At 48.5% G+C, this 22,557-nt stretch overlaps 1 protein-coding gene across 2 annotated transcripts in view; it reads left to right on the forward strand.

The window, feature by feature from the left end:
• The window catches only part of GRIK3 (glutamate ionotropic receptor kainate type subunit 3), a 176,107-nt gene that overhangs the window by 144,328 nt on the left and 9,222 nt on the right, over positions 1-22,557 (forward strand). The window contains exons 10-13 of one of the 2 annotated variants that reach the window (XM_038757791.1): positions 6,576-6,779; positions 17,536-17,759; positions 18,257-18,295; positions 20,920-21,038. In XM_038757791.1, the coding sequence (XP_038613719.1) occupies positions 6,576-6,779; positions 17,536-17,759; positions 18,257-18,295; positions 20,920-21,038 (586 nt within the window). The remainder of the gene's footprint in view (positions 1-6,575; positions 6,780-17,535; positions 17,760-18,256; positions 18,296-20,919; positions 21,039-22,557) is intronic. The other variant, XM_038757790.1, reaches the window with a different exon arrangement.

A 22,557-nucleotide genomic window follows, 5' to 3' on the forward strand; every position in this document is an offset into this window, starting at 1 on the left:
CCAAGATTGTCCATTCTAGGTAACCCCTGCTTCTCCACACCTGGACCAGACTAGGGGCTGGGAAGAGATTTTTGTCGGATGAAAGTGGTCTCCAGGTTTCCGTCCACTGTGATGAACAATGGATCAATTGCTGGTATTTCCTGAGGGCAATTGGGTGTGAAGCATCATCAGTATTATTGAGCACTTACTATGTGCAGAGAGTATCAATCAATCGCATTTATTGAGCACTTAATGTGTATGGAGCACTATACTAAGCACTTGGGAGAGTACAGTATGAAAGAGTTGGTGGACATGTTCTCAGACCACAAGGAGCTTACAGTCTAGGAAGGGAGACAGTAATATAAATAAATAAATTATGTTTTTGTACACAAGTGCTGTGGGACTGAGGTAAAAGTGTAAAAGTGGGGGAAATCCAAATGAAAAGGCAACCCAGAAGGGAGTGGGAAAGTACAATAAAACAGTTGGCATACACATTTCCTGCCCACTACCAGCTTACGGTCAAGTGGGGTAGACAGGCATTCATATTAATAAATCATTTACAATATAGAATTTACAGATATGAAGCACTGTACTAATTTCCCAGGAGACTCCATCAGGAGCTATGTTTCCCCAACAACAAGGAGCTCACAGTCTCAGGGAGGAGACAGAGAAAAATTGCCTACACATACTGCAGGTAGGACTCTAAGCTCCCCTCTAGACTATAAGCACTTTGTGGGTGGGGGAACATGTCTACCAACTCTGTTCTCTCCCAAGCTTCTAGTACAGTGCTCTGCACACAGTAAGCACTCAATTAACATGGTTGCTCAATTGATTGAAAGAGCAAAATATGTAATTGAATATACAAATCAATCAATCAGTGGTATTTATTGAGCACTTCCTGCGTGCAGAGCACTATACTTAGCACTTGAGTACAACGCAGCAGATTTATGACTGAAGCATAAAGTCTTGAGGGGAAGACAGACATTAAAATAAATTTAAGAAATCTTCGTAAGTGGCATGGAGCTGAGGGTGGGATAAACATCAAGTGTTTAAAGGGCATAGGTGGTGCAGAAGAGAGAGTAATGGAAATGTGGGCTTAATTGAGGAAGTCCTCTTGGGAGAGATGGGATTTCAATAAGGCTTTGAAGGTGGGGAAAGTGGTGGTCTGTCAGACATGAAGGGGAAGGGAATTCCAGGCCAAAGGCAGGATGTGGGTGAAGGTTCATTGGTGAGATAGATGAGATTGAGGTAGCGTGAGTATGTTGGTGATGGAGGAGTGAAGCGTATGGGCTGGGTGGTAATAGGAAATCAGGGAGGTAATGTAGGAGGGGGGAGCTGATTGAGTGTTTTAAAACCAGTGGTAAGGACTTTCTCACCATGATGCAGAGGTGGCAACCACAGGAGGTTCTTGGGGAGGGGGGAGACATGGACGGAACAGATTTTTAAAAAATATGATCTGGGCAGCGGAGTGGAGTAAGGGTTGGAGTCGGGTGAGGTGGGGGGATCAGCAAGGAGGTTGTTGCAGCAGTCAAAGCAGGACAGGATAAGTTCTTGGATCATCCCAGTATCAGTTTGGTTGGAGAGGAAAGGGTGGCTTTTAACGATGTTGTGAAAGTAGAACCGCCAGGATTTGGCGACAGATTGACTATGTGGGTTGAATGAGATGAGACAAGTCGAGAACCATGCCAAGTTTATGGGCTTGTGAGACAGGGAGGATAGTGGTGTTGCCTACAGTAATGGGAAAGATGGGGGAGGACAGGGTTTGGGTGGGAATATGAGGTGTTCTGCTTTGGACATGTTAAAAGCAGATAAAAATATACAGCTTTGCATAAGGGCTGAGGATAGGAATAAAATACACGTGATATGATGGAGAGAGGAGCAGGCAGGCTGGGCCATCGGAAAGGGTGTGGGGGATCTCTGAGGGGCAGGATTGGCCGTCAAACTGTCTGCTTCATGGCTGGCCAGCTGCAGCCACGGGTGGTGAAGTGGGGCACTGCCAGGCCTCCTATGGCCCGGATCCCAGCTCCCGTCCGTGGACACATCAGAGAGTCGTGGCCCATCCAGCTGCCAGACAACCAACGGGCCGCATGGAACCGTTGCGCTTTGACCACCCCGGCTGATTGGGCGGGAACATGTAGGCGCTCCCATGGCAACTGCTCTTTGAGTGACAAGCAAGTCGGGGCCAAGCAATACGAGAAAGCAAAAATGGCTTGCTTCCCAGCAGACGGAATCTGTTCGTCATCATCCCCACAGTTGCTTTTTTTTTTCTTTTTCTGCCCTTCAGAATTTTTTTTTCTTCTGTTTTCTTTTTCTCCAGCCCAGAGATGTGGTGGGTGGAGTTCTTCCTCTCACTGTCTTGGGATTCCTGAGAAGCCAAATTCTATTTTCCACTTTCTCAAGCACTAGATTGGAGAGAGAAAGAGAGCCAGCCCCCTCTGCCCACCTGGTTCTTTGAAGTCTCTCCGAGGATATACAGGCAGACAGGCAGATAGAGGGGCAGGCAGACAGGGAGAGGCTTAGCCAGCTCTTCTAGCCTGATGAGAAAATTCGAAGCAAGCCCAGGCCAGCTCACAGCGGCTCTAGGGTCACAGGTTTGTCCCCTTCTCCATCTGTTCTTCCATCAAGCATTTAGCCAACCAGTGATGGTATTTATTGAGTACCCAGCAAGTGCCAGGCACTGTACTAAGTGTTTGGGAGAGGACAGCAGGAACCAAATACAGACTTTGAGAGGTGCAAGAATGCCTCAGAGAAAAACCCAGGCTCATTGGGGAGTGGAGGAAGAGGGGACAATGGAATCAGCGTTCCAATGCAATTGTCTTGTATCTACCCCAGTGCTTAGTGCAGTGTCTGGCACATAGTAAGTCCTAACGAATGCCATTAAAAAGAGAAATAAGTGGGGGACTCGGGGGGACCACACTAGCCCTCTGGACCCATGGAAATCATCCTGGACTCTGTTCCCTTTTGGATATTCCCAATTAGTTCACCCCATCACCACCCCAGATCCTCCACTCGCCCAGGAAGGAAACGTTCCATTTGATTCCCTATCTGTGCCATCTTTCTGTGCTTGAAAAGGGCAGAATGATTAGTGAGTGTGTGTGTGCTTGTGTGTTCCTTATGTGATCCAGAGGAGAAACCAGGAAGGAAGTAGGCCAAAAAGTGACTTCAATAGTTCCAATCTCCTAGCCCTCCTTTACTCCTCCCCCAATCCAGAAAGACCGAAAGAGTTTCCATTGCCCCTCCAAACCCAACTGGAAGTTGGACTTCATCCATTCAGGTGCTCTCACTGAGGCTGGCGATTGTAATCGATCAGTCGATAATATTTACTAAGTACAAGGAGCCTTGTTGTTGAGAAATCAAAACAAGAGCCTTAGCTGGGAAAAAATACGGAAACAGGTCTCTTTTTGGGATTCCTGTTTTCTCCGACTTATTGAAGAGAAATATTACCCCCAACAATCACCCCCTCTCTCCCAGAGCAATCTGAGAGCCGTGAAGTTATGAAATTGAGGGCACCTTCACCCAGCAATCGATTAGCGGCTGAGAGAGCTTGTGAATTGGATGTCTGGACATTTCCAGTAATAAATTGTGAAATAGTCCATGAATAAGTAGTTCACGGAGTTCAGAATTACCCCCTAGGAAATGTTTCAAACCTGAAGATACATTACCAAGGCGAGCACCATTTTAATGCTCAGTGCTTCTGCTGTTAAATATGTATGCTCTCCCCAAAGCACTTCCCGAAATTAATAGCATTTTACAGCTGCTCTGAAGCCAGCGTATTTATATGGACATGCAGAGAGGTTCAGCCGCTGTGGCGGATTGCAAATGAAGTGCTAATTTCAGAGGACAGTGATGGGGAAGAGCTGAAGAGAGAGAGAGAGAGGAGTCAAGATGGTCTCTGAGACCTTAACAAAAACGGCCTTGGATGGACAGAGATTTTAACTTTTGGGGGGGTTGAGGAGTCGGCACAGGACAGGAGGGGGTGCTGAGAGAATATGCCCATGCCTCGAGGAAATAGTCAACAGGATGGAGGAAGAAGGCCTTGCAGAGAGGAGGCCAGAGGGAGTTGTCGGCGAGGTGGTCCATCATCCATTTCCACATGACGATTTGAAGCAAATTTTGTTGTTTCCCTTTCAACCTGTTGTGACAAGGTGTCAAGGTTCTGCCGGATGCTCATCTCTTCATCTCTAGAGCCTGTCCGTCCTCCTTAGGCTCTGGACTCCATCTCTGACCCATCTTCTGGTGGCGGGTAGGGAGGGGCGCCACTTATCCACACCTGCCCTCTGCCCAACCCTCCAACTTTTGGAATGAGTGATGGGACTGAAGAGAAGAGCTGAAAGGACACGGCTTCCTTCTCTGTACCAAATTAGATTCGGGAAGTGATTTTCTCAGAATTGCTGTGGCATCGAGGGCCCCTTTTGGATTCAGATAAAAGATGTTCTCCAATCTGCCTGTCTGGAGCAGCTCTTCTCTTCAGGGCATCCTGACGAAACAGTTCCAAGTCAAGGGTAAATAAGCCTGTCGGGGGTGGAAGGCAGGGCTCAGGCTAAAGGGAGAGAACATAATCCTCTCGCCAAAGTGCTTTGGGATGCTCCAGGATGGTCTGGGGGCTTTCCCCGTCCCACCGATCTGAACTCAAGCATTCTCCATCATTTAACCCGATGGTCTGCTTGACACCGTGGTAATGATTGATTGACTGATTGATGTTTTAACAGCTGTCTTTCCCATTACAGTGGAAGCCCTTTGTGGACAAGGCAAGTCTCCTTGGCTTCTGTTGTCATCATCATCAGTGGTATTTATTGAGTGCTCCCTGTGTGCAGAACACTGTACTAAGTGCTTCAGAAAGTACAGTACAACAATAAACAGACATTCCCTGTCCACAACTGTCAGTCCTTAGTATACTGCTCTGCACACGGTAAGTGCTCAATAAATGCTATTAAAAGAAATGAAATGACTGGGGAGAGTACAACAGAGTTGGTAGACACATTCCCTGCCCACAATGAGCTTACAGTCTGTTGTCCTTTCCCAAGCATTTAGAGAAGCAGCATGGCTCAGTGGAAAGGGCTCGGGGTTTGGAGTCAGTGGTCATGGGTTCATAGGTTCAAATCCCGGCTCGGCCAATTGTCAGCTGTGTGACTTTGAACAAGTCACTTACCTTCTCTGTGCCTCAGTTATCTCATCTGTAAAATGGGGATTAAGATTGTGAGCCCCCTGTGGGGCAACCTGATCACCTTGTAACCTTCCCAGCGCTTAGAACAGTGCTTTGCACATAGTAAGCGCTTAATAAATGCCATTATTTTTTTTTGTGGTGCATTGCTCCCAGTAAATGCCATTATAACAACTGCTGCTTCCTTTCTTGACCTGAATTTTCAGGAGGGGTGGGGGTGCTGGAAAGGAGGAGGAGATGAGGGAACCTGCAGATTCACTCATTCCTAAGTGTTTGTTGAGCACCTATTATGTGTAGTGTCCAGCACTGGGCAGAATGCAATTAAACTGAAAGAAATGGGCCTGCTGTTAAGGAGCGTACAGTCTAATGTGGACGAGGTGGAGCTTTGTCCTTCAATTAATCAATCAGTGATATTTTATTGAGCTCCTACTAAGTGCAGAGCACTGTACTAAGTGCTTAAAAGAGTACAATAGAGTTAGTAGACGTACTCCTTTCCCTCAAGGAGCTTATAGTCTTAGGGAGTCTATAGATGTGTGAGACTGTATAAGATGTGTGAGAGCTTGACTGTATCAAAGTGTGTTCCTATTATTTGTAAATAATTTATGATTACCCATCTTCCACATTAAATTGTAAGTTGTTTTTTTTTTTTTGTATTTAGGTGCTTATTATGTGCCAGGCACTGTACTAAGTAAGCACAGGGATGGATACAAGCTAATCAGTTTGGACTCAGCCTCTGTCCCACATAGGGCTCAAAAGCTTAATCCCCATTTTCCAGATGAGGTAACTGAGGCCCAGAGAAGTGAAGTGACTTGCCCAAGGTCACATAGCAGACAAGTGGCAGAGCCGGGTTTAGAACCCAGTCCTTCTGACTCCCAGGCTTGGGCTTTATCCACTAGGCCACGCTACTTCTAGAGTTCCTTGAGGGCTGGGACCATTAATTTCCATGGAATGCTCTAAATCGCTTAGTACAGAGCTTCACACTCGGTAGTTTGGGTTAATTTGTCTATTGAATGGAATTAAGGAACCCCTCCCAACCCCCCAAAGCAAGAAGGCAGGGGCCCAAAGTTGGAAGCAGCCTGGTCTAGTGGAAAGATAATGGTGGCTTTGGGATCCCGCTGTGGGCGGAGAGCCCAGCTGGCATTCCGCAGCTCACTGGGCCCCTACTCCGACTTGGCACATCCGCAGGGTGAGGCCAAACTCCAACCTGCTTCTCTCCCATTCCAGCCTTGCACTCGCTACAGGAGACCACCTTCTCTTCCACCCACCTTCAGAGGCCAGCTCCCCTCCCCTGTTCCCTTCTCCAGGAATTGTCCCACATCAAGGCCCAGACAGCAGGGAATGGGGGGCAATGGGGGTTTCTGCAAGGTTGCCCGGGGGATCCCACCACCCCTCTGGGCCCCACGCAGGCTCTCACGGCCCCCCAACCCCTCTCCAGGAGGAGCCATTCGTCATGTTCCGTAAGTCGGATCGAGCGCTCTTTGGAAATGAACGCTTTGAGGGCTACTGCATCGACCTGCTCAAGGAGCTGGCCCACATCCTGGGCTTCACCTATGACATCCGGCTGGCGGAGGACGGGAAGTACGGGGCGCAGGACGACAAGGGCCAGTGGAATGGCATGATCAAGGAGCTCATCGACCACGTAAGCTCGGGCGGGGGTGGGGATGTGGGCAGGGCCAGCGGCAGTGCCCAGGCTGATTAAAGGGGGAGATCAGGGTGGCGGCAAAGACCAGGGCGGGGGAAGGGGCCAGGGCAGGCAAAGTGATCAGGGAGGGGGCAGGAGGCAGAACAGGATCAGGGCATCAGGCAAGGTGAGGGTGAGATGGGAGCCATGACAGATGCCAGGGGTGGAAAAGGGGCCTCTCAGTCCAGGGAGAGGAGATACTGCCCATCATCATGGTCCCTAAGCCCTGAGCTATATTGACCCTCTCCCCTCGGCGTCTCTGAGCAGCTTGCACCTTGGGAGGAAGGGAGAGACCCCAACCCCATCAGTGCCCCCCGGGCCCACCTCCTTAAAGTCGTGGCAAAGGACCCAGTGTGGGTCAGGCAGCTCAGTGGTTTGAGATTAGCTTACAAACCCGTTGATGTTCCAGAGAAATCCCGGTCCATTGGCTTCTCTAAACTATAAGTTCCACGTGGGCAGGGACAGTGTCCGCTAACTCTGCATTGTACATTCCCAAGTGCTTAGTAAATTGCTCTGCACAAAGTAAACACACAAAAAAGACCATTGATAAGAATGCCCGCACTGTGGGGTCTGCTGAGGGAACAGGACTCCCAGCTCTGCTCTTTTGATATCTCCGAGGAGGTCTGAGAGCATCCAACTGGGGCCAGAAAGACCCAAAACGGTGTCCCTGGGGCCCAGAGCTCTCTGAAGCCTGTGTCCTCCAAGCACCCACCCCCACTAAAATCTCTGCCCCCACGATGGCCTGGCAATCAGAGGACCTGGATTCTAATCCCGGCTCTGCCACTCGTCCGCTGTGTGACCTCAGTCAAGTCACGAACTTCTCTGTGCCATAGTTACTTCATCTGTAAAATGGGGAAAAGTCTGTGAGACGCTTGTGGAACACGGACTGTGTCCAGCCTGATTACATAGAATCTACCCCAGTGCCTGACACACAGTAAACACTTAAAAAAAATGCCATAAAAAATGTATCTGAAAAGGCAGATATCAAGCTGGATCTCAGACTGGCTCATCTTCTGGAGCCTCTGAGCCCCAGCAGAGGATGCAGTTCCAAATGTGGACGGAAAACGGCGTCTGCCTTCAAGCCGCTCTGTGCCCCGGGGGTGCCTAAGATCTCATTTAATCCTCCCGTCAGAGGCTAAGGAATGTGGAAACGAACTCCAGTTCCTCATTCCGTGAAGTCAGCATTCAGCCGGGCTCAGTCTCCCTGGCGAGTCCTTCCAATCGATGTCATTTACAATCTCGTTCTCTTGTCACCGAGATCTTTGCTGAGTAATAGGAAACAGGTTCAGGTCTGAGCCTCCCGTCCCAGCCCTGCCAAGCAGTGGATCTTGGCAAAGTCACGGCTTCTGGGATGCCTCGAGAGGAGAGAAAAGCAGAGTGGCCTAGTGGAAAGAGCACAGGGCTGGGAGTCAGAGGACCTGGGTTCTAATTCCAGCTCTGCCACTTGTTTGCTGGGTGACTTTGGGCTAGGTACCTAAACTCTCTGAGGCTCAATTCTCTCATCTCTAAAGTGAAGATTCAATACCTGTTCTCCCTCCTTCTTAGACCGTGAGCCCCAGGTGGCTGATCTGATTAACTGGTATCTTCTGTGATGCTTAGCATAGTGCTTGTATGTAGTCAGGGCTGGAAAATAGACCACTTAGTGTTCTTATTAAGTGACACAGGTTGCCCGGGCTGAGATTATAGGAGAGCTGAGCAATTATTTGGCAAATAAGGTCAAGTAAGGCAAATAAAGCAGCCAATTTGGGTAGCTAAGATGAAAATCCCTTCTTATTAGAAGTAGTAAGAGTATAAGGAGCCTCATGCATGCAAAACATTGTCTTAAGCGCTGTACTTATTCATTAATTCATTCAATCATATTTATTGAGCACTTACTGTGTGCAGAGCACTGTACTAAGCGCTTGGGAAGTACAAGTCGGCAGCATATAGAGACGGTCCCTACCCAACAATGGGTGTTAAGCACTTAGTATGTGCCAGGCACTGTACTAAGTGCTTTGAGGTTGGACATAGTTCCGGTCCCACTGAGGGCTCACAGTTTTAATCCCCATTGTACAGATGAGGTTACTGAGGCATAGAGAGGTGAAGTGACTTGCCCAAGGTCACACAGCGGATAAGTGGCAGAGCTGTGATAAGAACCCAGGTCTTTGTAACTCACAGGCCCGTGCTCTTTCCACTAGGCCACACTGCTTTGCACCTAGTCTGAATTTAACAGATAAACTCGCTGTGGGCAGGGAACATTTCTACCTACTCTGCTACATTAACATGCTCTGAACACAGTAAGTGCTCAATAAGTGCGATTGATTGATTGACTGCAGTTATTATAGCTCTTCTAGGCCCTGGTCTCAGTTGTAAAAATGAGTGAGCACTAATCTATTGTCCTGATACAACTGTGCATTTCTTACTAATTCACCATATCCATCAAGGTACCGGGGACACTGACAGGAGATTCGGGAGCTCTTGTTAGTCCTGATTCGTTACAATTGATGGGCCTGTCGTCCCTAGCGTGATGCCATTTTTAATAGCACCGTAACCATTTATTAGAGTCGTCAGACAATTAGTCTTCTTCTCCACAGCCCACAGAAAGGGTGGCAAAGGCTTCGGAGTATTATCACTCCATTATTAGCTCTTTGAACAAAAACGTAATAATGAAAAACGCCAACCCACTAAAATGTCTTCTCATGCAGACATCATTTCTGGGGCACCTGAAGTAGTCATTTTCAAATGGGAAGCTAAAAAATAATTAACATGATTACATTTCTCTATAGGCCGTGCCACAGTTAGGTGGAATTTCTAGGCCAGCAACTTTTTTGTTGCTCGGGACGGGCGGGGGTGGTGTGTGATGGGAAAGCAAAGGAGCTCCAGACTGGAGAGGCAGTCAGTTAGTTAACAGTATTTATTGAGCGCTTACTGAGTGCAGAGCACTGAACTAAGCACTTGGGGAAGTACAGTGTAACAGAGACATTCCTTGCCCACATTGAGCTCTAAGGTGGAGTGTCATCCGGAAAGATTTTATCCTCATCAGCCTAAATTTCTTCAAATGAGTCTCGAGGGTGGTAGCATTGAGGTCTGTTTGTTATTTCGTTTTGACCTCTGAGTTACCTTTGGATAAAGTTGTGAGATTATGTTTAGGGGAAAATGAGTGCGCTGAAGTCAATAGTATTATTGTGTGTGTTTGTGTGTGTATGAATGAATATGTGCACCTGGGAAGGTTTCTATAGGTGGGAGGGTGTGTTTGAGGGATTTGTGTGGGTATGTGTTTTGTTTTTTGAGAGGTTTTTTTAACAGTATTTGTTAGTGCTTACTATATGCCAGGCACTGTAATGAGCTCTGGGGTAGGTATAAACTGATCCGATTGGACACAGTTCATGTCCAGTCACAGTAAATGGGGATTGACTGTGAGGCCCTGGTGGGACAACCTGATCACCTTGCAACTTCCCCAGCGCTTAGAACAGTGCTTTGCACATAGTAAACGCTTAATAAATGCCATCATTATTATTATGTCCCACACGGGGATCACAGACTTAAATCCCCATTTTGCAGATGATATAACTGAGGCACAGAGAAGTGAAATGACTTGCTCAGGGTCACGCAGCTAACAAGTGGCAGAGCTGTGATAATGAACTCAGAGCCTCTGACTTCGAGAACAGTGCTCTATCCACTAGGCCTTAATGTGCTCATTAACGACAATAATCATAATTGTTAAGTGCTTATTAGGGGCCAAGCACCGTGCTAAGTACTGGGGCAAATGAGAGTTGATCAGGTCAGACACAGTCCCTTTCCCTCGTGGCTCACAGTCTAATTAGCAGGGAGAACAGGGATTAAATCCCCATTTTACAGATGAGGGAACTGAGGCACAGAGAAGTGCGGTAACTTGCCCAAGGTCACCCAGCAGACAAGTATATATTGTACAAATTGTACTATTCTATTTATTTCATTTTGTTAATATGTTTTGTTGTTTGTCTCCCCCTTCTCGACTGTGAGCCTGCTGTTGGGTAGGGATCGTCTCTATATGCTGCCAACTTGTACTTCCCAAGCGCTTAGTACAGTGCTCTGCACACAGTAAGCGCTCAATAAATACGATTGAATGAATGAATGAAAAGTGGTGGAGCTGGAGTAAGGACCCAGGTCCTCTGACTCCCATTACCCTGCTCTTTCCACTAGGCCACACTGCTTCACTTTAGGCCAGGCTGCTTCTCGATTTATAAGTGTTTTTCACACAGCAGGAAGCCATTAGTTCATTCATTCATTCATTCAATCGTATTTACTGAGCACTTACTGTGTGCAGGGCACTGTAATAATAATAATAATAATAATAATAATGGTATTTATTAAGCACTTACTATGTGCAAAGCACTGTTCTAAGTGCTGGGGGGATACAAGGTAATCAGGTTGTCCCACAGGGGACTCACAGTCTTAATCTCCATTTTACAGATGGGGGAACTGAGGCACAGAGAAGTTAAGTGACTTGCCCAAAGTCACATAGTTGACAATTGGCGGAGTCAGGATTTGAACCCATGACCTCTGACTCCAAAGCCCGGGCTCTTTCCACTTAGCCAAGCTGCTTCTCTAAGTTTTTGGGAAGTACAAGTTGGCAACATATACAGTCCCTACCTGTTATTAGTTATTTTACTCTCCATTCATTCATTCATTCATTCATTCATTCAATCGTATTTCTTGAGCGCTTACTGTGTGCAGAGCACTGTACTAAGCGCTTGGGAAGTACAAGTTGGCAACATATAGAGACGGTCCCTACCCAACAGTGGGCTCACAGTCTAGAAGACATCCTAAGCCACACCCTGCCAACATCACCACCTAGCCCGCACCTATTCCAGAATCAGTAGAAAATCTAGAGCTGAAATAAATCTTAAACCAGATCGTCACATTTTATGAGTGAGTTTAGAGAAAACCTAAACCTAAACCAAAATACCAACCCCCAAATGGGGAAGCAGCGTGGCTCAGTGGAAAGAGCACGGGCTTTGGAGTCAGAGGTTCAAATCCCAGCTCCACCACTTGTCATCTGGGTGACTTTGGGCAAGTCACTTAACTTCTCTGTGCCTCAGTTCCCTCATCTGTAAAATGGGGATTAAGACCGTGAGCCCCACGTGGGACAACCTGATCACCTTATAAACCCCCCCGCATTTAGAACAGTGCTTTGCATATAGTAAGCGCTTAATAAGTGCCAGTATTATTATTATTATTAATCCAGTGAAACAGCTTCATTGGCAGACGGGCAGATTCCCCAGTCGGGGAAGTACCAGGAATAACTGTGGTATGGGCTGAGTGCTTACTATGCGCGAAGCACTGAACTGCCCACTGTTGGGTAGGGACCGTCTCTATATGTTGCCAACTTGTACTTCCCAAGCGCTTAGTACAGTGCTCTGCACACAGTAGGTGCTCAATAAATACAATTGATTGATTGATTGATTGAACTAAACCCCGGGGTCGATAAAAGATAATTAGGTTGCACAGAGTTTCTGTCCCACATGAGGTCACAGTCTAAGGAGGAGGGACAGAGGTGGCTAGTATTGCTACTACTACTACTTCAGAGCTATGTCCACAGCTGGCTGTCAGCGCAGACTTTTGTTTGACTGACCAAAGGACTGAAATTTAAGGTCAGCAGATAAATTCCCGGACCTGACACATGTCTTCCCACCATCCAGCTGACTTCCCTCTCAGAACCCGGCACTCAGCAAATCCTTCATTACCGCCCACCTTGAGGATGAGTCTTCAGGGAGAGGAGGTGAAAGACGGCAAAGTCTAATGCCCATGACTAGTGATAGCCCAGGATCACCGGGGCGAATTGTCCGCTGCTACGAATCTGGTCGACTTTGAGCTTGACTTTGTTGGCCAAGGACGATGGAGCCTGTGTAGGCCGCTGCTTTGAACATTTCACTGAGCAATAGCTTTTGAGGGATGGGGGAGCGTAAGGGAACTGGGTTCTTGGGAATATTTTCCTTCCTTAGAGTTACAAAAGGTAAAACCAAAATAGTTGTGGTATATGTCGCCGATTTGCACTTCCCAAGTGCTTAGTAAAGTGCTCTGCACATAGTAAGCACTCAATAAATATGACTGAATGAATGAATTTGTTAAGCGTTTACTATGTACTTCCCAAGCGCTTAGTACAGTGCTCTGCACATAGTAAGTGCTCAATAAATATGATTGAATGAATGAATGTGCTAAGCACTGGGCTGGATACAAGCAAATCAGGTTGGGCACAGTCCCTGTCCCACATGGGGCTCACGCCCTGAATCTCCATTTGACAGGTGAGGTAACTGAGGCACAGAGAGGTTAAGTGACTTGCCCAAGGTCACACGGCAGACAAGAGCCAGGACTCCCAGGCCTGTGCTCTATCCACTAGGCCACTCTGCTTTTCTAAATGTGTAGTAGCAGTAGTAGCAGCTGTTATGATGTTCTTTATTGAGAGCCCACTGAGTGCAAAGCACTGTACTGAACTCCCTCCCTTCCCACATGAGACAGACAACAGTTCTTCCAACATTCAAATTCCTCCTAAAATCCACTTCCCGCCAACAAGCCTGCTCCTGTTAATCTCCGGCACCCTGAACCAAATCATCCCTTCAGCCAGTTTGAGCACTTCTGAATTTATTCCCAACTTCCTCAGTTCTCATAATAACAGTTTTTTTAAATGCTATGACAACAGGTAGCCTCCAATGGAAGCCCAAGGCACATTTCCTGTCCATATGGAGCTTACTTTCTTCTCAGGGGAGGCAGACATAAGGCTCACATTTTTTCCAAATGTTACCAAGCAGAGGGAGACCCTATGTGATGTAGGGGACGGGACGTGTTACCATTCTCAGATGACTCCCGGAGAACGTCAGAATCCAGGTGGGAGTTCCATGCTCCGGCAACCCCTCAGGGTTTCTGAGCCCAGACCCCAGTTTCCCCTTCTCCTCAGAAATCCTCAGGCGTGGTTGCAAAGAAGCCAAACACCCAACTCGATGGAATCTACGATTATATCTCAGCAGCTGCCCGGGAAGGTCTCAGAGAAACTGAGACACATGTGTGGCAATGGGAAAAAAAAAAGGGATAAAACTCCAAAAGTGGAAGCGTTTTCTCACCCTATGTTTCTGTGATCCTGAGCGGGGAGGATTCACATTTCTCCATATGCTCGACTTCCGGGGAACAGGAGGCTCCAGGAGATGGGGCTGATTGATTGCCTAGAAATTCCCATCGACTCATGGGTGCGGCAAGATGAGGCGGCCGGGGACGAGAGCAGGAGGATTTGCAGATATAATCAATCAATCAATCAGTGTTATTTATTGAGCACTTACTGCATGCAGAGCATTGTACTAAGTACTTTGGGAGAGTACAAAATAGGGCAGACTTGGTAAATACATTCCCTGCCCACAGTGAGCTGGTGGCTTATAGACACCAGTCAATAAATCAGTAATAATAATAATAATGGTATTTGTTAAGCGCTTATTATGCACCAAGCACTGTTCTAAGCACTGGGGGGGATACAAGGTAATCATGTTGTCCCACATGGGGCTCACAGACTTAATCCCCATTTTACAGATGAGGTAACTGAGGCACAGAGAAGGTATGACTTGCCCCAAGTCACATAGCTGACAAGCGGTGGAGCAGGGATTCGAACCCATGACCTCTGACTCCCAAGCCTGTGCTCTTTCCACTGAGCCATGCTGCTGTACAGTAGCTTGTACCCTTTATCCACCCCACCTTCAGCCCCACAGCACTTATATACATATCCATAACTCATTCATTTTATATTAGTGTCTTTCTTCTCCTCTAGACTGTAAGCTCATTCTGGGCAGGGAATGGTGTCTTCTAATTCTGTTATATTGTAATAATAATTAATAATTATAATGGCATTTATTAACTACTTACTATGTGCAAAGCACTGTTCTAAGCGCTGGGGGATACAACTTGATCAGGTTGTCCCACGAGGGGCTCACAGTCAATCCCCATTTTACAGATGAGGGAACTGAGGCACAGAGAAGTTGTGACTTGCCCAAAGTCACACAGCTGACAGTTGGCAGAGCCAGGATTTGAACCCATGACCACTGACTCCAAAGCTTGGGCTCTTTTCCACTGAGCCAGGCTGCTTCACATACTGCTCCTCTTGTACTCTCCCAAGTGCTTAGTACAATGCTCTGCACACAGTAAGTGCTCAATAAAATAAATACAATTGATTGAGTCTGTTGGGTGCAGAACCCTGCGATCCAGGTTGAGAGTAAAGCCAGAGCCACAAGGAGACACCAGTCCTGCCCACAGGGAGCAAACAGGATAATAAGAGAGGCGGGACAGAGGCCATAGAGTCAACAGAGTGAATAAGCAACTGAAGCAATCACAGATTATGAAAATGGAATTTTTTAAGTGTTTACTATGTGCCAAGCACTGGGGTAGCTACATTATAGTCGGGGCAGACACAAAGTGAGAGGGAGAACAGGTATTTAATCCTCATTTTATGGTAGAGGAAACTGAGACTCCGAGAAGGTAAGTGATTTGTCCAAGTTCATACAGCAGTCCAGTGGCAGAGGCAGGGTTAGAACCCAGTCTTCTGAATCCCGGGCCTGGGGCCAGGCTCTTTTGACTAGGGTACAGTGCTCCTGACCTATGCTTCCCGCATGCCCTATTCTGTCCTCATCTCTTTTGGTGTTTGGTTGAGCTACTTATTTTATTTTCTCCCTTTTTAATCTGTTAAACAGATTGAAACGGGGCAGCTCCTGGGACCTGTAAGGAGGGTGGGTGGATGTATTTGTATGCAGGAGTCGGGGAAGGAATGGGCATTTCAGGGCCTGAGGAACAGCAATCTCACAAAACGCTCTTGGTGGGGTTTGGCTTCCTTCAGGAGAAGGGTTGGGGGCACTGGAGGAAGTGAGATGGGCCCCGGGAAAGGTCAGGAGAGAGGAGGTTTAGAATTGTCAAGAGCCATTGTGGAGAGAGAAAATGAACTCTCATCCGGGCTCTGCCTGGCCCGTTACTCCGTGACCCAATTATTTCTCTCTAGGGCCCCTTTGCTACGTCTAAAGTCATGAGGGGAGGTGGGGAGGGATGGAGAGAAGTGAGGAGATTTGCTTCCTGGGAGTTAGAGGGTTGGCTGCTGCAGCAGGTGGGGATGCTAACTGATCAGGGTGAGACCCTGTTGGAGATAAGGTCGGGTGACTCTCTTCAGGGAGTTTAGAGGTTTATTTGTGAGAGTCATTTCCGGAAGCCTAAGCAGTCCTGCCTTTGGAAGATGGGAACGAGATTCGGGAAAGAGGAGGAAGTGGGTCAGCATCTTGACCAAGCTGATTAGCAGAGGCGGCAGTGGGTCAGGCATCCCGTGATGCACTGTGAAAGTGAGGCTCGTGCCTGCCAATCAGCTCAGTCAGGACAAAGGCTAAAGTCATTTTGGAACTGTTGGGAGAGGAGAGGAAAAATAACATAAGATGTTAACTAATAATAACAAGAATAATAATGTTGGTATTTGTTAAGCGCTTACTATGTGCCAAGCACTGTGCTAAGCGCTGGGGTAATAATAACGATGGCATTTGTTAAGAGCTTATTACGTGCAAAGCACTGTTCTGAGCGCTGGGTAGATACAAGGTAATCAGGTTGTCCCACGTGGGGCTCACAGTCTTAATCCCCATTAGCAGACGAGGTAACCGAGGTCCAGAGAAGTGAAGTGACTTGCCCAAAGTCACACAGCTGACAAGTGGCGGAGCAGGGATTATTCGTTCATTCATTTAATCGTATTTATTGAGTGCTTACTGTGTGCGGAGCACTGTATTAAGCGCTTGGGAAGTACAAGTTGGCAACATATACCTCCGACTCCCCAGCTCTTTCCATTAAGCCATGCTGCTTAACTGGCTCAACCTATGTGATGTCCCCCAGATCCTGGTGTCAACCTCTTCCACCCACCCTCCCTCAGCTCCGTATACCAGTGAACTTTCCTCGGGTCATTCATTTATTCATTCAATCGTATTTATTGAGTGCTTACTGTGTGCAGAGGACTGTACTAAGCGCTTGGGAAGTACAGGTTGGCAAAGTATAGAGACGGTCCCTACCCAACAGTGGGCTCACAGTCTCAGGCAACAGAGAAACAATAGGGAATTCCCTGAGTACAGATAGATGGTGAATCTCCTTCATCTGTTCCCCACTAGGTCTTTTCTGAGCCCACAGCACACAGGGCCATTTGCAGGACTCCTGGACCCATTTATTCAGTAGTATTTATTAAGCGCCCTCAGTGTGCACAGCACTGTACTAAACACTGGGGAAGAATTCATTAGAGGATCAATAAGATTCGGTCCCTGGCCCTCGGGACCCATCTTTACAGGCAACTGATGAACACACCGGGTTAGAAATGTGGGGTTCTTCAACCCCACCCGAGAGCACGGATCGGATCTCCCCATTGGTGCCACCATCTTGGATTATGAACTGATCGACACAAGAGAGCTGAATTGGGACGAGGTGGGGGTGGGGTTGTTCTGACAGGGTAGGGAGTTGGCGGGGTGACGGGAGGCCTGGGTGGTTTGACTAACTGAAAAACCACAGGCACACAGTTGGCATTGAAAATCAGAGCGAGAATGAATGTCAGTCATTCCACTCTCCGAGGCTGGTTTTATCAGGAGGCAGGGATCAGCTATCCAGTTTTCCAGCTCCTATCCCCAGCCTCCACTTGATGCCCTGCTTGATTGTATCTCTCTCTCTCCCCTCCTCTCCTCTGTGCATTCCTCCTCCTCCCGACCCCACCCAGAAAGCAGACCTGGCCGTGGCCCCGCTGACCATTACCCACATCCGGGAGAAAGCCATCGACTTCTCAAAGCCGTTCATGACTCTGGGCGTCAGCATTCTGTACCGCAAGCCCAACGGCACCAACCCTGGCGTCTTCTCCTTCCTCAACCCCCTGTCCCCGGACATCTGGATGTATGTCCTGCTGGCCTACCTGGGGGTCAGCTGTGTGCTGTTCGTCATTGCCAGGTGTGTGAAATTGAGATTTCCCCCCACCCCCCGACCTCCCAGTCCCCTGGGAAGCCCAGCCCAGGGACCCCCTGAGCATTATCTTGAGGGCCCCACTGAATAGGTGGGGAAGTTTGGGTGGCTGCCAAAACTAGACTAGACTAGGCCGGGACTGAGACAGACCCCCTCAGAAAGTGGGATGGACCCCATGGGTTGGCATTCCCTCATCACCATGGTAGCTAGTGTGGTGCCCTATGGGAGCCCTGTGTGGGTTTATGAGGGCCTCGGGGGTGGGAGGGGGCACTATGCCACTCCATTAACATCTTTAAACCACCTTTCAACCTGATTGATAGGTCAGGACCACTGTCTTCATCCTCCCCTGCGGTGATCCCCAGCCACCGTCCCCGGGGAGGTGACGGAGATGCCCCCCACCCCCTCCCACCATGCTCCTCAACTCCCCCTTTATTTTCTGATATATTATTTCTTCTTGTTGTCTCCTTTTTTTCATCCTAACGAAGCTCTGAGAGACTCCTCTGGAGAGGCAATTTGAGATCCAAGTACTTTGTGTTACGGTCTTTTTTTCTGCTGAGCCTGCTTTGAAATGCTTTCTCCACCCACCCCTCTTCCCCCCCTCCCCCCGTTTTTTTTTCCCTTTCAGTCTCCACGCTAAGAGAGACCAAAAGGAAAAGATGTTAGAGCTAAAATTGTACCTTCTCATGTCTCCTTTTCTCTAAGACCTCCCTGCTCCAGAAAGGAGAGATGCAGCCTGAGGCCACAGCATCACAGTCCCGGCTTATCATGTCCCCATCTCACTGGGTAGAAAGGCCCTCCCTAAAATAAAAAAAGACCCTTCATTCCACCCCTGGTTTTTTAAATGGTCAAACAAGCCTTTTAAAGTCCTATAGTTGCTTCCCGGCTGTTGCTTTACAATTTTCAGAATATTTTCTGTCATTCGAGCAGCTCCGCTAGGTTCTCTCCCCATGTTTCTCTGCTCCTCTCTCCCCACCCCGCCCTTGCTTGCTCGCTCTCTCGGCCCCTTGATGCCTTCCCCACACCAGTGGCTCTGGGGCCGTTTGATCTCCCCATACCAACTGTTTCATGTCCTTTCATCCTACAGCTGAAGGGAGTTTCACCTGTGCTCCCTCTGGTTGAACAGGGTGGCAGGAACTTGGGTTTAACCTAGTGCAGGCAAGGCCCGGCTAATTAACCCAGCCTTGCAGATAAGCCTGGGGACACAGGCCAGAGAGTTAGAAGGAATCTAAAAGATGAGATCAGTGGAAGTCCTGCTTTTGATTTATGCACCCAGCTGGAGCATCATTGATCGATCACTCAGTGGTACTTATTGAGCGCTTACTGTACTAAGGACTTGGGAGATGACGATAGAACAGAGTTGATAGACACAATCTCTGTCCTCATGGAGCTTTTGGTTTAGCCAGGGAGACTGGCATTAAAATATATTACAGATAGGGGAATTTGCAGAGAATAAGGATCTGTACTTACGTGCTGTGGGGCTGGGAATGCCAAAGTGCCTGAGGGGTACAGACACATAGCTGATGCAGGAGGGAGGGTGAATGGATTGGGGAAAAGAGAGGTTAGGCAGGGATTTTAGGAGGGCTTTGAAGATGGGGTTAGAGGCAAGTCAGTCAGAAGTGAAGGGGGAGGGTGTGGCTGAGGGATCATTGGTGGGAGAGGTGAGATCAAGGTATGGGGAATATGTTTTAGTGATTGGGATGAAGAGTTCAGGCTGGATTCTTGTGGGAAAGGAGTAGGGATAAGAGGAGGAGAACCCACCGTATCTGCCCCAGACCCCTTCCTGGAGGCGGTTTCCATGGCCGGTGCGGAGGGAGGCAGATTACTGTGAAACTACCAGGCTTTTTTGAACTAAGGAAACCAAGAATAATAATTAGCACGTCTGGCACCAAAGCAATTACCCCAGAATTCAATGGCTCGGGAAAAGTTGGGCCTTCTAGAAAATGCATATCCGGGATTAGGGAAGTACTCACCTGGGAAGAGAGCATATAAAAGCTCCTGGCTCAGAGAGGCGACAGTCCAGAAATGAAGGCGAGGGTTCTCCTTAATCTCCCAGCCCCTAGCCAGCCAGTCTCCAATCAACCAATCAGTAGTATTTACTGAGTGCTTACTATGTGCAGAACACTATACTAAGCACTTGGGAGAATACAATTCAGGAGAGTTGGCAGGCGTGATCCCTGCCCAAAAGGACCTTTGGACATTTGATAGTCACCCCACTCCCACAACACTTATGCATGGATCTTTAAATTATAAATTATTTATTTATTCATCTTAGTGGTTGTCTTCCCCCTTTAAGACTATAAGCTCATTATGGGCACGGAACGTGTCTGCTAATTATGTTGCAGTATACTCTCCCAAGCACTTAGTACAGTGCTCTGCACATATAAGTGCTCAATAAGTAGCATTAATTGATTGAAGGAGCTTACAGTCTACAGGAAGTAGATGTTAAAATCGATTACAGTTAGCGCTCCTTGCTTATTTCGGTGGGCAGGGGGAGGCTTTAGGTTGGCCGTTTGTCCTGTCTGGAAGCACCATCGCACATCTTTGTCTGGTATTTCCATTTTCAAGTCCCAGCCTCCCTCTGCCGTGGCCCCTGCCGCCTGGTTCCGCAGCTTGGAAATGGCTTCCGTGTTCGGGGGGACCAGGGACCAGGCCCTTTAGACTGTAAGCTTGTTGCGGGCAGGGAATATGTCTGTCTATTGTTATATTGTACCCTTCCAAGAGCTTAGTACAGTGCTCTGCACCCAGTAAGCGCTCAATAAATACAATTGACTGACCTACTGACAGGGAGGGAAGTGGAAGGGAATGGAGCAGAGGCACCGTGGGGGAGGGGAGGTTCAGAGCGCTCTAAGTTCAGATGAGCTTATGTTCGTATGGGTTTATGATGCTGTTACTGTTTGCTCACCATCCAATATTCCTGTGTGTTGTCGTCAGTGGGGTAGGAGCGGTAAAAAGGGAGGACCCTCTTCTTCTGTCTTGGTTCTTCTCCCTTCCTTCCTTCCTTTCTCTCTCTCCCCATTCCCCTTCCATTTTCTTCCTGTCCGCCTCCACCCCAGCCCTTCTCCACCGGTGGCCCCACTCCGGGGTCCCAGCCCTGGCTTCCAGAGGTCCCCCTCCCCGACCGCTCCGTGCTCCACGCTGCCTCTTGCAGGTTCAGCCCCTACGAGTGGTACGACGCTCACCCCTGCAACCCAGGCTCCGATGTCGTAGAGAACAACTTCACCCTCCTCAACAGCTTCTGGTTCGGGATGGGGTCCTTGATGCAGCAAGGTACGGCCCTCCCACCCCAGCCCCTCCATCTCATGCCCCTCATCCCCCTGCTCCTCCTCCCCATGGCTCTTCACCCCCCCGGCCCTCCCGCCCCAGCCCCTCCATCTCATGCCCCTCATCCCCCTGCTCCTCCTCCCCATGGCTCTTCACCCCCCCCGGCCCTCTGATCCTGCCCCCAGCAGGCCCTTGAGATGCCTCCGTCCCTGGCATGACTGGTGCAGTTCATTAGGAGCGCGTTCAGAGAGCGGAGGGGATTATCTCACTGAGCCAGAACCGGACACCAGCACTGATCCGAGAGCTCCAGGCCGCCCTGCCTCCTGCCCCTGAATCAGGAAGGCTGTGGCCATCTATTAAAGCTGGACCCCTCCTCTCCCCCACTCCACTTCCTGCCGTGCTAGTAGCAATAGTAGCATTTATTGAGCGCCTACTATAATAATGTGCCAAGCACTGGGGTAGATACAGGTTAATCAGGTTGGGCACAGTCCCTGCCCCATTTGGAGCTCACACTCTTAATCCCCATTTTATAGATGAGGCAACGAGGCCCAGAGAAGTTAAGTGACTGGCCCACGGTCACACAGCAGACATATGGCAGAGATGGGATTAGAACCCAGCTCCTTCTTAGTCTCAGGCCGTAGCTACATCTGCTACACCATGCTGCTTCCCATTGACACCCTCAGTTTGCCAGAGCTCCAAACGGGGCATTCTGCCTTGCTAAAAGGCTCTGGGGCACCTAGCCCGGGCGTGTGGTCAGAAATCGGTGCGTGGCTCAGTGGAAAGAGTGCAGGCTTGCAAGTCAAATCCTGGCTCGGCCACTTGTCAGCTGTGTAACCTTGGGCAAGCCACTTAACTTCTCTGTGCCTCAGTTACCTCATCTATAAAACAGGGATTAAGACTATAAACCCCATGTGGGACAACCTGATAACCTTGTATCCCCCCCACAAAGCACTTAGAACAGTGCTTTGCACATAGTAAGCGCTTCACAAGTACCATTATTATTATTATTATTATTATTAAATCAATCAATCATTGGTATTTATTGAGTGCTTACTGTGTGCAGAGACCTGTATTAAGCACTGAGGAGAGTACAGTCTGAGTTGGCAGAAACCTTCTCTGCCCACAACGAACTTACAGTCTAGAGGATCCTCCAACGCTGGAGTCCTGTATCTGGGGTTGCTCCCTGGTAGCAGGGTCAGGTTTTTCCTCCCCTAACAAGTGTTTGAGGTCATCACTAGAGCTGCACCCACTCATTTTGTGCATCTCTGGGAGTGACTGCCATTAGAGAACTGTCACCCCTCTTCCTTTCTGATGGCTCCTTGTCTCGTACCTCCCGTTGCTCTCTGGAGCACTGAACCCTCATCTATTCTCTCCTGCTGTTTAGATTAGGGAAAAAAAATAAATTGTGCATGTGGAAAATCTCTCCCTTGAGCGATTCATTTGGAAAAAATCGAAAACAAAAAACCCCAAAGATGTCCACATCAAGGCAGGAAGATTTTTCAGGGACAGGGTCAAATCCCCAGCT

Source organism: Tachyglossus aculeatus, chromosome 16, assembly GCF_015852505.1.
Source record: "Tachyglossus aculeatus isolate mTacAcu1 chromosome 16, mTacAcu1.pri, whole genome shotgun sequence".
In the NCBI taxonomy this organism is placed as follows: domain Eukaryota; kingdom Metazoa; phylum Chordata; class Mammalia; order Monotremata; family Tachyglossidae; genus Tachyglossus; species Tachyglossus aculeatus.